General features: G+C 45.8%; 1 protein-coding gene across 1 annotated transcript in view; it reads left to right on the forward strand.

The window, feature by feature from the left end:
• Window positions 1-13,962, forward strand: part of ADAD1 (adenosine deaminase domain containing 1) — a 95,802-nt gene that overhangs the window by 8,411 nt on the left and 73,429 nt on the right. Inside the window, exons 3-4 of the mRNA XM_063460067.1 lie at window positions 2,116-2,304; window positions 13,035-13,187. Coding sequence (XP_063316137.1) covers window positions 2,116-2,304; window positions 13,035-13,187 — 342 coding nt within the window. The remainder of the gene's footprint in view (window positions 1-2,115; window positions 2,305-13,034; window positions 13,188-13,962) is intronic.

A 13,962-nucleotide genomic window follows, 5' to 3' on the forward strand; every position in this document is an offset into this window, starting at 1 on the left:
CACTTCCTGGTTCGTGACATTGCCTCAAACATGTTGGAACGAAGGTTTATTAAGTCCATACGGTTGAAGAGGCCTCCCAAGCTGGTTCCCTTTTCTACCTGGGATTTGTGTCTGGTTCTTCAAGCCCTTTGTGAACCACCGTTTGAACCGTTACTTCAAGTCCCCATCAAGCTGCTTACCTTCAAGACGGCCTTCCTGGTGGCTATCACCTCCGCTAGGAGAATAGGTGAGATCCGAGCTCTATCTTCTTCTCCGGAGTTCACCATATTTCATCAAGAAAAGGTGGTACTGCATCCGAGGCCTTCCTTTTTGCCCAAGGTTCTATCAAGTGCTGCGATTAACCAGCCTATTATTCTGCCAGCCTTTTGTCAATCACCTACATCTGATCTGGAAAGAAAGTGGCATCTCCTGGATGTTAGGAGATCCCTGAAGATCTACCTTCGGAAGTCTCAGGAGTTTAGATCCTCAGATCATCTCTTTGTCTACTTTCAAGGCAAATGTAAGGGTGGTGCTGTCTCCGGACCCTCGTTAGCTAGATGGCTGACAAATACCATCAGGTTGGCTTATCACTCCAAAGGGATTCCTCTTAGATTCCCATTAAAGGCTCATTCTACTTGGGCTATGGTGACCTCCTGGGCTGAAAGAGCAGCAGCATCACCTGAAGACATCTGCAAAGCGGCTACCTGGTCTTCATTACATACCTTTAACAAGCATTATAGGCTGGACATAGTCTCATCATCTGAGGCTGCTTTTGGGCGTAAGGTGCTGCAAGCTGTGGCCTGCTGAGTCCCCACCCTTTATTTTGTTGCAGGGATCTTGTTATATCCCACTTGTGAGTACTGCCACTATACGAAGGGAAAAACAGTAATTTTACTTACCGTAAATTCCTTTTTTCTTTGTATAGTGGAAGTACTGGTTTTCCCTCCGCTTTGATGTGGATTAAATGAATTTGCATTACTCTGTCTCCGTTTGGTTCTTTTTTTATTACTGGTGAGTGTTCAGGGCTTACAGGCTTTATAGAGGCAGCAGGCGGAGCACAGCTATAAATCTAAAAGAAGGGGGAGCTTCTTGTCCAAGACCGGAAGGAACATCCCACTTGTGAGTACTACCACTAGGAATTTACGGTAAGTAAAATTACTGTTTTTCTTCCTTGTGCTGGATCTCAATACTTGGGAGCAGCCATTTTGTCCTCCTCTGCCCGTAATGTCTGCTATTTGCCATGATTTTACTGATGGATTGTGGGTAAATGTGATTGGCAATTGAAGCAGAATCTTGCTTTATCCTCAATTTGTCAAGTTTTGTCAACTTGATTCCCTACTTTTCTTTATGTATTTTATGAACATTTGAGCACTCAGGAATGAAATAGAGATTTAGACACATGTACCTCTATAGAAGTAGACAAAGTGTATGTGTTTTCTTTTTTGTGTGTATGTATGACAGGTAAAGGGAACTACTTCCCAGGATTAAAAAAAATATATATACATGTTGAGTAGTCTGCCTTTGTGCCCTGGCTGTGCTTGGACTAAACCGGATATTATTTCGTAAATTTAAAGGAGAATGGAGCATCACATGAAAACAGGTTAACAAAAGTTTTAGTAGAATTTCAATATTCTATTCAGTAGTTCATTTCCCAGCGAAATGAACGTTTCCTCTTCTCTGTTTCCTTTTCAATTTGACCAGAAACACTTTCTGGTTATGCCATTAGCTTCTAAGTTAGGATTCTTCTTTGTGGAATTGTAACTTCTGTCTTTAATTTGTGTTGGTATGTGTTTCTCTTTTTATACTGCATGCAAGTTTTAAAACCACAAATTAAGTGCCACAGATAAAAAGGATCTAATGTTTCCGTATTTCATAAAGATATCTTTGTGAAATTCTGATTAATACTGACTTGTACTTTCAATGAAATTCCAACTCAATCTAGCGATCTCATAAGACAAAATAGTGACTACTTTGCCTTATGGTAAAGCCTGAGATTGACAAAAGGAGAAGCTCTTCTGTAAACTTGTGTCCAATACCAGGAGCTGGATAGACTGTAAGCCTGTTCTATCATCCTAATTTAGTTGTAATGTTCTAGATTTGTGTGTATATAACGTGTATTTACTAACTACGTTTCAGGCAACTTTCCTGAACCATTTTTATCTAAGGTAATCTTGCCTCTACCACCGACAACGTTGGCACCGAAAAAAGTTTCTAAAGAATTCATAGTGAAATACAGACGTGGTGAGATTAATCCAGTTTCTGCGTTATACCAGTTTGCACAAATGCAGCGCATGGAACTCGAATTGAAAGAAACTGTAACTACAGGTAAAGACTGCTCACTTAAATTGCTTCCTGAGAAAAGCAGATCCACTAATTTGCATTAATCAGGTTACACATACAGATTCATGAGTTATCCTTTTATATTAGAAGACATAGATGTATAGTGTCAGATACTCTGGCATTTATTCACTAAGCGCCAAGTTAATTTAAAAATTTAAGCTAGTATAGCCAACTGTGACTGTAGGTGTCCATCTACCACATGCCAAATTCTCTAGCATTCTGTTTATTACATTCCTCTGCATTCACTCTGTCAATAGTAACCAAATTGAACTGAATGAATCGTTGTTCTTTTCAAATGTATCTCTGAATTCACTTGCTATGAGAAATACACCACTAAGGCAAACTTAGTGTTTTGTGCAGCATAGGGTTTGGGTGTTGCTAACATGATTAAGGGTTAGCATTAGGGTAGATTGTATGAATCCCAATGATGGGAATTTATTTCAAGATTTGGCTTATTTCAGAAGGCAGTTAAAATAAAAGATAAGGGTAGTGGCAAGGTTACTGGGGTAGAGTGTACTTGCATTCCCCCCTTTCTCAGTTTGCTGCACTACAACTCATTGAGAAACATTAGAAAGCAACAATCCTGTGCACTTGCACCTCCAGCACAGAGGCTTCTCGATGAAAAGCCTCTGATTTGTCAGTTCATTGACACTGACTGAAGCATACTATTTCAATCCTATGTTCTTGGAGAGACACTTATGCACACTGGTTTCCCGATGCTTTTCTATGGGAAAGAATCCGATTGGATAAGACCATCGATCCCAAAGAGACAGAGCGAAATGTCAGAGACCATTTCTGCTAGGCAGAAAAGATAAACTCACCTTTTTTTAACACTGACACGGAAGCCTTGTCACCTAAATGGTGACAAGGACACTATAGCATTAGGAGTACACAGTTCTATTCTTAATGCTAAAGTGTTCCTTTAAGTGTCTAGTGAATAGACATCTGTAGCTATGGTGGAGAATAATTCAGTTGGCTGTTTTGCTTACATTTTGCAATTTGATATTTAGCTTTTCCCTGTGATAGTTTGAAACTGTTTTTTTTTTTTGTTTTTTTTTTTAAGGGGGTGGGTCCCACCAAGATTTGTGCAATGTTTGTCATGGATGCCACCTCTTCTGAGCCCATTTGGGGACCAGTGCCATAAAATGTGTTTTTTTGTTTGTGTTTTTTTTTGTTCCCATTTTAGTCACCTCTTTGCTACTTAAGGTAAATCCAAATGTGAGTTTTTCCTCTTCTATGAATCTTATTTACTGAACATTGCCAGTTTAACCCCTTAAGGACACATGACATGTGTGACATGTCATGATTCCCTTTTATTCCAGAAGTTTGGTCCTTAAGGGGTTAAAGTGAATTTGTCACACATACACAATGTCTTAACTGCAAGATCCTGTTTAAAATGCTAACCAATATTTTCAATTGTGAGTACATGTAAAAGCAGGTTACTTATATTTCTCCTGTTACATAGGATAGGGAGGGGATGTGCTAGCTGCAGCAACAACGGCAAGTCATAGAACCTCTGCAAGCCAATACAATTCATTACACATCAGTGCATTTTAAGGTGACACTATAGTCACCAAAAACAACTTTAGTTTACTGAATCAGTTTTGGTGTATAGATCATGCCCATGTAGTCTCACTTCTCAATTTTCTGCCATTGAATAGTTAAATCATTTTGTTTATTCAGGAGCCTCTTTTATGTGATTAAAGTTCAATTTGCAGAGTAGGAGATCAAAACTTTTTTTTTTTTTTTTTAAATTCTTTATTTTTGTCGTGCATGTATCACCAACAGTTACTCAAAGCTACCTCAGCTTCTGAGTGCAATTTACAGTATTCAACAGAATCACAGGTGGGTACAGCACACATTTTAGATTATAACAAAAAACAGAACCTTAAAAGAAAACTGCACCATCAGTTAATGTTGAGTTGGAGAACACGTAGCGTTTCATACATGGACAGGACCAAAGTCTGTTGTGACAAGTAGTGGCATTCTCACCTCCAATGTTACCCATTTATATAAGAAGAGACTAGCGGACCCTGGGGTATGCCCGGATATCTTCAAGGAGAACCTCGATACAGTACAACCAATGCTCTCTCCTATACAATACACATGTACATTGTCATCACATGCCTATCTCTGGCCAATGCCCAAGGTGACCGCTGCTGAATGGGAGGAAGTGTAAAGTGCGACTGGCGCGGCAGTTAAGCCAAGTTACCAGTCTCAAACAATGCCTAACTTATAGACTACATTGTTCGTCTGACCGTGTCTCCGGGCTGATGGAGGTGTAAAAACAACTCTGCCTCCCATGGAGAATCCAGAGGGAGGGGTGCGATAGTGATTCATAAGAAACAAGAAAGACAAGAGAAATTAACAGAAAGAAAAAGACGAGACTAAGAAAGGTAGAAAAATAAAGTAAGGCGAGAGAGAAAAATGAGAAGTAGAACAGCCGTCTAAAAAATAGAAAGCAGATTAGATGTGGGGAGAGGAAGGGGAAGGAAAAGAGAGGGGGGGGGGGGGAGAGGGGCTTCCTACGTGAGGCCATACATTCGTTCACGAGATGAAGTGCCGTCAAGCTCAGCCCGAGCCCAATAGACTACTGTCCCATGGCTCCCAAATCTTTTTAAACAAACCTATTGTCACTCGCACTCTTGCAGTCAAGTCGTCCATGATTCTACACTCTCTAATCGTAGACGTCACTCCGGAGAAGTCAGGGCCTTCTGGGGAAAGCCACGCGATCGCTATGGCCCGGCTTGCGCTCAGGGTAATCTTGTGCACCAATTTTTGTTCCCTCTTGGTCCAGCCCTCTAGAGACCTATTCAGCAGGTACACCCAAGGGTCCATATGCAGGGGTCTGTTGAATGTCTGCCTCAGGAGGTCCTCTACCGACCTCCAGAAGCCGGTGAGTTTTGGGCATTCCCACCACATATGGATATAAGTGCCCCGGGAACCGCAACCCCGCCAGCAGTCATCGTTCTCTAACCTGTGCATGCGATACAGTTTAACAGGCGTGGTATACCACCGCAGCATAGTCTTCCACGCCTGCTCTTGGAGAGTGACACAAATCGAGACAGTGGAATTCGCCTCCCAGATCTCCCTCCACTCCAAACCCTCCAGAACTTCGCCCAGGTCCGCTTCCCATTGATCAGTGTAATTTAATTTACCCCATTCACTGGTTTCTGCGCTTAAGTGTGCGTACAGAAGCGTAATCATACCCTTGGGGGTGGTCCCATTGGAGCAAAGCCTCTCATAAAAGGTCAACGGACCCAAAGCAGCCTTCTTAATGTGGGGTTTGTTGGCAAAGTCGCGAATCTGGACGTAGCGGAAAAAATCTGCAGGGGTGAAATGGGCACTTTGTTGTAGCTCAGTAAATTGGACCACCGAGCCATTTTGGTAAAGCTGGTGTAGACGTTGGAGCCCCATTCGTTCAATGTTACGGAATTCTCTGGGTGCCATGCCGGGGGGAAAATCCCCGTTTCTAAGGATCGGGGTCATCGGAGAGGGAGACGTCGCCAGTCGGTATTTGAGATGACATGCGTCCCAAATTCGAATAGAATTGAGGATGGACGGACACGTACTCCGTATAGCGGGTCTATGCTCTTTGGGGACCCACATTGTGAACTCGGGCGCATCGACCCCTACCATCATAGATTCTATGTCCGCCCATCTTCTCTCCCCCTGGCGGGGAGTGCCACATGGCTACCTGCGTAAGCTGGGCCGCAAGATAATGGAAGTATAGATTTGGTAAGCCCAAACCCCCTCTATCCTTCCTTCTATACAGAACTTGGCGGGAAATTCTATGCCTCTTGTTCTGCCAGATAAAGTCCCCAATCGATCGTTGCAAATGGACCAATTGGGCTTTGGTGATGCGGATGGGAAGAGCCTGAAATAAAAACAATATACGTGGCAGAATGTTCATCTTGACAGAATGAATACGGCCTATCCAGGAGATGGGCCTATCTGTCCACTTATCAAGGTCGCCCATTAGGGCTCTAATCGTCGAAGCGTAGTTAGAGTGGTATAGGTGATCAGGGTCAGCGGTCAGGTGAATCCCGAGGTACTTAACGGAATGCGCTTCTATCTTGAGTTGATACGTGTCCTTGATCCGTGTGATCACCGCGTCCGTGAGGCATACCGGGAGAGCACTAGATTTCTGAATGTTCGCCTTATAACCTGATAACTCGCCGTAGTCTGCCATGACCCTCTGTAGCGCCAACATGGAGTCAATAGGATTCGTAACAGTCAGGAGTACGTCGTCCGCATAGGCCGACACTTTATATTCATCGGCTCCTACCCTGACACCTGTAATATCAGGGTTTCGTCGGATGGCTTGCAGTAGCGGTTCTAAGGCAAGCACAAATAGGAGGGGGGAGAGAGGGCAGCCCTGCCTAGTTCCGTTATACAGCCGGAACGGAGTCTTTGGAGCGCCCGTTATTTGGACCTGCGCTCGGACATCATGGTACATTGCTCTCGTCACCGTCACATATTCGTCTGGCAAGCCCATAGTCTTCAATACCGGGAAAAGGAATTGCCATCGTACCCTATCGAAGGCTTTTTCGGCGTCAATGGACACCGCCAGGGTGGGGGTGCCGGTGGTCTTCTGTTTCCATATCAGGTCAATATTCCTTCTGGTATTTTCAAACAGCTGTCTGCCTTGAATGAAACCGACCTGATCTGCGTGTACTAGGGTGGTCAATAGGGGGTTCAGCCTGTCCGCTTGAATCTTTGCTAGGATCTTCAGGTCATGGTTAATTAAAGATATGGGCCTATAATTTTCCGGGAGGAGCGAATCCTTTCCCGGTTTGGGCAGCAAGACAATGGTGGCCAAAGACATATCAGGATCCAGCCGGCCCCCCTGACGCAGATGTGTGAATAGTCAAATCAATTGTGGTATGAGTTCTTCCCGAAAGGTTTTGTAATAGGTGCCATCGAAGCCGTCCGGTCCAGGCGCCTTATTCCCTTTCAGGTGAGATATAGCTTTGTCAACCTCATCCTCCGTAATTTCGGCAGCCAGCGCTCCTGCAGCTTCCTCGCTCAATTTGGGCAACCCCAGGCTATCTAGATATTGGAGGATCTGGTCCTCCTCTCTCCCTCCGTGATGACTACCGCCGGGCGAGTGATTGTATAAAGTCTTATAGAAGTCCTCAAAAACCCCCGCTATCTCGGCGGGTGTCAGTTTCGTGGTGCCATCCGGATGTCTGATAGCAGCAATATGGGCCCTGTCCTGTCTAGGTCGGAGAGTCCTGGCAAGAAGGGTGTCCATTTTGTTGGCACTTTCGTAGTAAGTCCGTTTGGACCATACCATGGACCTGGCCGCGTCATCCAATAACAGCGTACGTATGTCTCTCTGGACTGCTTCCAATTGCCTATATGTTCTCTCTTCCGGCGCTGTCTGGTGTTTCTGTTCCAGTGTTCTCAGTTGTCCCAGGAGCTTTTCCAGAGTCTGGTATTTCAACTTCTTCTTCCTGGTGGCCAATTTAATTAGAGTCCCCCTCATGACAACTTTATGAGCCGCCCATAGAGTGCCCGCGTGAATATCTGGGGTGGCGTTCAATTCAAAATATTCCTTGATCCCCTTTCAGGCTTGTTCCCGAATCTCCTCGTCTCGTAGCAAGGACGCGTTCAGCCGCCACGTCCATGGCGAAGCTACGCATAAGTTGCCCAGTGTGATAGACACATCTGCGTGATCGGACCATGAGATGTTACCAATTGTGGAGTCCGCGATCCTGGACATGCCTGATGCATTAGCAAGGAAAAGGTCGATTCGTGAATACGTGCCATGGGGGGCCGAGTAAAAGGAGTAAGCCTTATCTCCTGGGTGGCGAGCCCGCCAGACATCCACCAATCCGGTATCGGCTATGAAATCTCTGAGCAGCCTATCCTGCCCGCCCCTGCCCTGGGACCTAGGGACGCCAGTGTGCGTACTCCTGTCCGCAGCCGGGCACGGGGCAGCATTAAAATCCCCACCCATGTACACTAGGCCATGAGGGAGCGCCAAGAGCTTATCTTGAAGCGTGGACCAGAAGGCAGGCTCCGGTTGATTTGGTGCATATATGTTTATCAGGTGGATTACATGAGAATATAAGGAACCTGAGACGATGACGAAGCGACCCTCTGGGTCTGCGTCGAGTGAGCTCACATTTAGCGGACAACTGCGCCTGACGAGGATCGCCACCCCATTGCGTTTGCGATGGGACCTGGCTTCATGCGATCCTGCGAAGGTGTGACCGGAACTGAGCCTGTTTTGGCAAGTGGGTCTCCTGCACAAAAGCTATATCGGATTTCAACCTATTTAATTCTTTGAACATCAGTCGGCGCTTTCGAGGCGCATTAAGACCTTTTACATTCAAGGAGTGAACCCTAATCGCCATCTCGAGGAATCGTAGCCCCGGCAATATGCACCCTGTCCGTCAATCCTATGGTCCCCGGCAAGTCATCAAGCACGCCCCTCCGCTGAGCCCCCACCCGCCCCCCCACAGGAAAAAGATGGTAAAAAGGAAGGAAGAAAGGAGAAAAAAAAGGAGGAGAGGGAGAGAAGACAGCGTCCACACTCAATCTGACGCCAAGAAACTCTGGTCTTACCAAACTCCAGAGTGTTTTGGGAATGTGTTCCCACCTTCCAGCCACGGTCAACGTAGGGAGGAACAACGGGACAATGAGCTCCCAACTTCAGGCGCCCCCTCACAGCTACTTCCGCCTTAGTAAAGCCTTCCCCCCCGTTCGGTGGCCTGAAGGGGTCCCCTGCCCCAGCGGTGACCTTGCCCAGTTGGTCTAGAAAAAACAGGCTGCCCCTCAAGGACGGACTAGCCCTCAGTATTAAAGCACCCAAGCGCCGGGAAAAAACGGCCTGCATAAGTCCAATATGCGACTTATCGTAGTATTCCCCGCCATCCCACCCCCCACCCCCCAACACATTTATACAATAGAGATATTTGAAAGAAACGGCATATCCCAGGGTGTTGAACAACTAATTGAAATCAAGATATACAATTTACATTTTACAATATACAATCTACAATGTACAATAAGGACCCTGCATGGTATCCCATGTCGCGGAGTGCGAGGGTCCAGACAGGAGTACCCCACTCAGCGGCAGTGACACCACCCGGAGGAGATTATTCACATTATATCGGTACCTCCCCCTATACCCCGTATTCCCAGCTTCTAGGTAGTGTGGAAGGGAAAACTAAGCCGAATCTCAGACACACCCGGAATGAGTAGGGACCCCGGACCCTTGGCCGCATAGGACACCCCACGGGATCACTAAGTTTCCATAGCAAAAAGGGACATTATCAATCTTAGTTGCATAATGCGAACTAAACCAAAAGAACAGGGATGAGCCAGTCACTTGGTCCACATCTCACCTTTAAAGTAGTGTTTTGATGCCCCATAGCAGGACAACGAGCCCAGTGAAAGGGGCGGTATGCGTTGTTGGTGGCCCCGATACACAACAATCACTGTCAACTGTGTGTGCTACTCGGATATAAAGGATACTACTATCAATGCAGGAAGCCCTCCCATGCAATATCACTGTCTAGAGCCCCAACAAGACAAAACATGTTAACTATAGGCTAATCAGAGATACGGACTCAACAACCCCTTATGCGTTTTTATGGTGCTTTGTTTGTTTAAACCAGTTTCTTATTTTCTATTTTCACTTTTTTACGTCAGGTGTATTCCGAAGTTTAATTGTAATCGGGGGGGGGGGAAGGGGGAGGAGGGATGTCTTGCACGCTCACCCACCAACAGTTATTGGGGGGGGAGGGAGGGGGGAAGGGAAGGGAGGGGAGGGAAGGGAGGGGAGGGAAGGGAAGGGAGGGGAGGGAAGGGAAGGGAGGGGAAGGGAGGGGAAGGGAAGGGAAGGGAAGGGAGGGGAGGGGAAGGGGGGGACACATAGTTAATCTCCGCAACACCCTGCACCACTGTCCCCACAAGGAGGATGAACACGAGAGCACATATGGCAATTTACAGAATGTACGCATCGGGGCACCGGGGGCCCGCTCCCCACCCGCCCTCCCGGAGAAAAAAGGGAGGGAAGGAGGGGTGCAAACCCTCAGCCCCACGACCCGCAGCCGGTTCTCCAGTCACAACCATCGGGCAATAACATTAGCAGAGTCCACATAAAGGCCGCAGCCAACAGAGTCCCATCTTGCCAACAGTAGGTAGCTCCTGGGAGGTGGGGCCTTTCCCCGCCAGTTGGCACCAACTTCGGTGCAGGGGACGGAGAAAACCGAAAAACATGTCCCCATCAGAGTCCCCGGCCGCCATACAAAACAACCAGAGCCAGAGGGTCGGGAAGCCCAGAGTATTAGAAGGGAAACCGTATATCAGAGCTGAACGGAAAAGGGGGAGGGTCTAGGGAGTATATTGTCCTTTCAATTTCTTCAGCCAAACATGCAATTCTGTTATCGTTTTTGTTTGTTTTTAAAGTTTTTTTTTTTTTAACCCCCTTTTTTCATTATAATTTTGAACTTATTACGTATCTTTTTCCCCTCGTTTTCATTGTTTTATTATTTTTGTATTATTTTTTTTTTTCTTTTTCATACTCTTTCCGTAATGGTGTGTGGTAAGGGCAGGGAGGAAAGCACGTAAAAGGCCGGGCAATCCCAGTTCCCGACCCCCAATCCCCCCCCCCCCCCAAAAAAAAGGTCCCACCCGCCCAAGGAAAACGAACCCCCAAGCCCCAAACGTGTAGGAAACTCTTCTCCGAACCTCAATGGGGGGATGGCCGTGAAAAACGTGGGTCATACGTGAGCGAAAACAGACAGTAAACCCTGGGCCCTCCCAAACACAAAGGCGGAACCCCCCCCCAGCAAGAAGGGGAAAAAAAAACCCTTAAAGAAGGCCATAGAATACGATACCAACGCGTCGTCATCGGCGGCTCCGCGGGCCCACTTCACACCAGTCTCCAGGCAGTAGCGGAAGCTCTCCCGTGTACAGCGCCACCGTTGGCAGGTCTGGAGACATCTGGATTCCGAGACCCTGGAGGAAGCGCTTCGGATCCCCGCCAGGTACGAGAACATGTGCTCTCCCTTCACGAAACACCATCAATTTGAAGGGGAATCCCCAGGCATATTTAAGGCCTGCTCCCCGCAACGCTCCAGTAATCGGCCGCCAGTCCCTCCGCCGCTGCAGTGTCGAAGGGGCCAGGTCTTGGTAAAGGGAAATCACGGTCCCATCATGCCGGATCGGTCCCTCTCTGCTCCTCTTCATAAGGGCCTCCTTAGTGCTAAAGTGGAGAAAGCTGAGGACCACGTCCCTAGGGGTATTTGTCTCGACCCGCTGTGCACGCATCGCCCGATGTACTCTTTCCACATGCCATTGCTCCTCTGGGATGGTCGGAAGGAGAGGCCGCAATATAGAGAGCACTAGCTCCTGGAGATCTTCCCCGGGTTCCTCAGGCAGTCCCCGCAAGCGGAGGTTGTTCCTTCGGGACCGATTGGCCAGATCTTCTATGGCCAAATCCATGTCTACAATGTGGGCCGTCATTTTATTGACCCTGTCCACCGCCTCGTTATGGGCCTGCGTGGAGGTTTCCATGCGGTCTTCTAGCTGAGCTGCGCGCTCACCCAGGGCTCCAATATCAGCCTGCAGGACGGCAGTCGACTTTGCGATCTCGCTGGCGAGGTACGCCTTCACCTCGGCTAGTTTAGACAGTACTGCCTCCTGATCCGTGGCAGAGGTCCCTTTAGCAGCGCTAGGGGACGCGTGCAGGGATCCTCCGTCGCCATCTTGGCTCCCGGCCCTGCCATGCCGCTGCGCCGTGAGAAGGTCCAGAACGGAGCCTCCGGACTCCGTGGTCCTCTTGGGCTGCTTCTTGGAGAGCCTCTTCTCCATAGCAAGGGGGTCACAGGGGAGATAAATATATAAGAAAAGGCCGCTTTTGTAGGCTTTGAGGGCGCCTTCAGGACGGAGCTCTAGTGAGACACGTCTAGTCTCATCGACGGTCAGACCACGCCCCCGAGATAAAAACTTTTAAAGTAAGTTACATCTGATTAAAAATGAAACCATTTTGTTTTCATGCAGGCTGTGTGAGGGGAGGTGTGACTGCATATACAGAAACAAGTGATTTTAACTCATTGGCAGTGAATTGAGCAGTGAAACTTCAAAGGCATGATCTGTAAACAAAAACGGCTTCATTAAGCCAAACTTGTTTTGGTGACTACAATGTCCCTTTAACTTATGTCAGGTCCAAAGCTTAAGTTAAAGATTACAAAAAAATATAAATAGAAATATTATCTAGGGGTCCCTTTTCACCTGCAACATAGTGCACTGCATACCCGTTGCTGATATTTCAGTACCATTCAATAATCATGTTTAATGACTTTCTCTGTAATGGTGGATAGATCACTTTGCAATTTGGGGGCATGAATCCTGAGCAGAACCCTACCCTTACCATAAAGTAATTTCCTTAATTACTACACTGAATATTAATTCCTACATTATCACACTAACCCCCAAAAAATATCATGATGTATAAAATGATGAAGCATGTAATAGAGGAAAATAATACCACGTTGGGTTTCAGGGGAGATGTATAAAGTACACAACCTTTCTGGAGATTACTGGCATTATTTTCCAGTAATACATGGTTCTTGAGAAATGGTGCTATCTTTTCCTTCAAGTATTTCGATGGTTTATTGGTATAAACATGAACTAGTGATGAGGATTTTTTGGTAGTCATGTATATTTATAATTTACTTATTTTTATTTAATTTTAGCTAATGTTTTTGGTGCTTATTTTGCCTTCTGTGCTGTTGTCGATGGAATTCAGTACAAGACTGGAATGGGGCAAAACAAGAAAGAAGCAAAGGCTAACGCTTCAAAACTTGCACTTGATGAACTTCTTCAGTTTGAAGAATTGGAAAAAACTGGTAATATATCTGATATTTGGAATGATGATCAGTATCTTAAAGAAGAGTTCCAAGTACCATTAAACACTTATGTAGTGGTTATGGTGCTTGGCATGTTCTTTTAAAATATGTGATTATGTGTTAAAGCCATATTTAATTTAAAAGTAGGTCTTGGTAGATTCTGAGCTGAGTTCCAAGTACCATTAAACACTTATGTAGTGGTTATGGTGCTTGGCATGTTCTTTTAAAATATGTGATTATGTGTTAAAGCCATATTTAATTTAAAAGTAGGTCTTGGAAGATTCTGAGCTATTCTGTTTTAAAGGTCCATCTCTTTGTGTCAAAATATAGAGAATGCATGTTGTAGGACGTTCAGCTCTCTGTTGCCAGGTTTTATGTATTTTGGCAAATAAGATTTTAGAATTCTTGAGTCAATGATGCATTTTAGACTCCTTAAAAAAAAAAAAGGAAAAGGTTTATAAAATGTTATCCTTGTATCTTGCAAGTATTGGAAAACGTTGATAAACAAAACAGGAAGATAGAGTAATATTCAAGCAGCTATTACTATAATCAATTCATGCTGAAAAAGACCACAGACAAATTAATAAGTAATTTACATCAAGTTTGAATATGTATCTGTTACAGTGGCAAGAGGTAATGGATTCACGTGGGCTACAATTGCAGACTCCTGTCTCCAAATTATGTTCATTTTATCCCACAGTGCATGTCATACACAATTAGAGACTTTCACCTTCTGGTGTCTTTGCATATTTTGCAGGCCACTGACGGTGACTGT

This window comes from Pelobates fuscus, chromosome 6 (assembly GCF_036172605.1).
Source record: "Pelobates fuscus isolate aPelFus1 chromosome 6, aPelFus1.pri, whole genome shotgun sequence".
NCBI classification, from domain to species: Eukaryota; Metazoa; Chordata; class Amphibia; order Anura; family Pelobatidae; genus Pelobates; species Pelobates fuscus.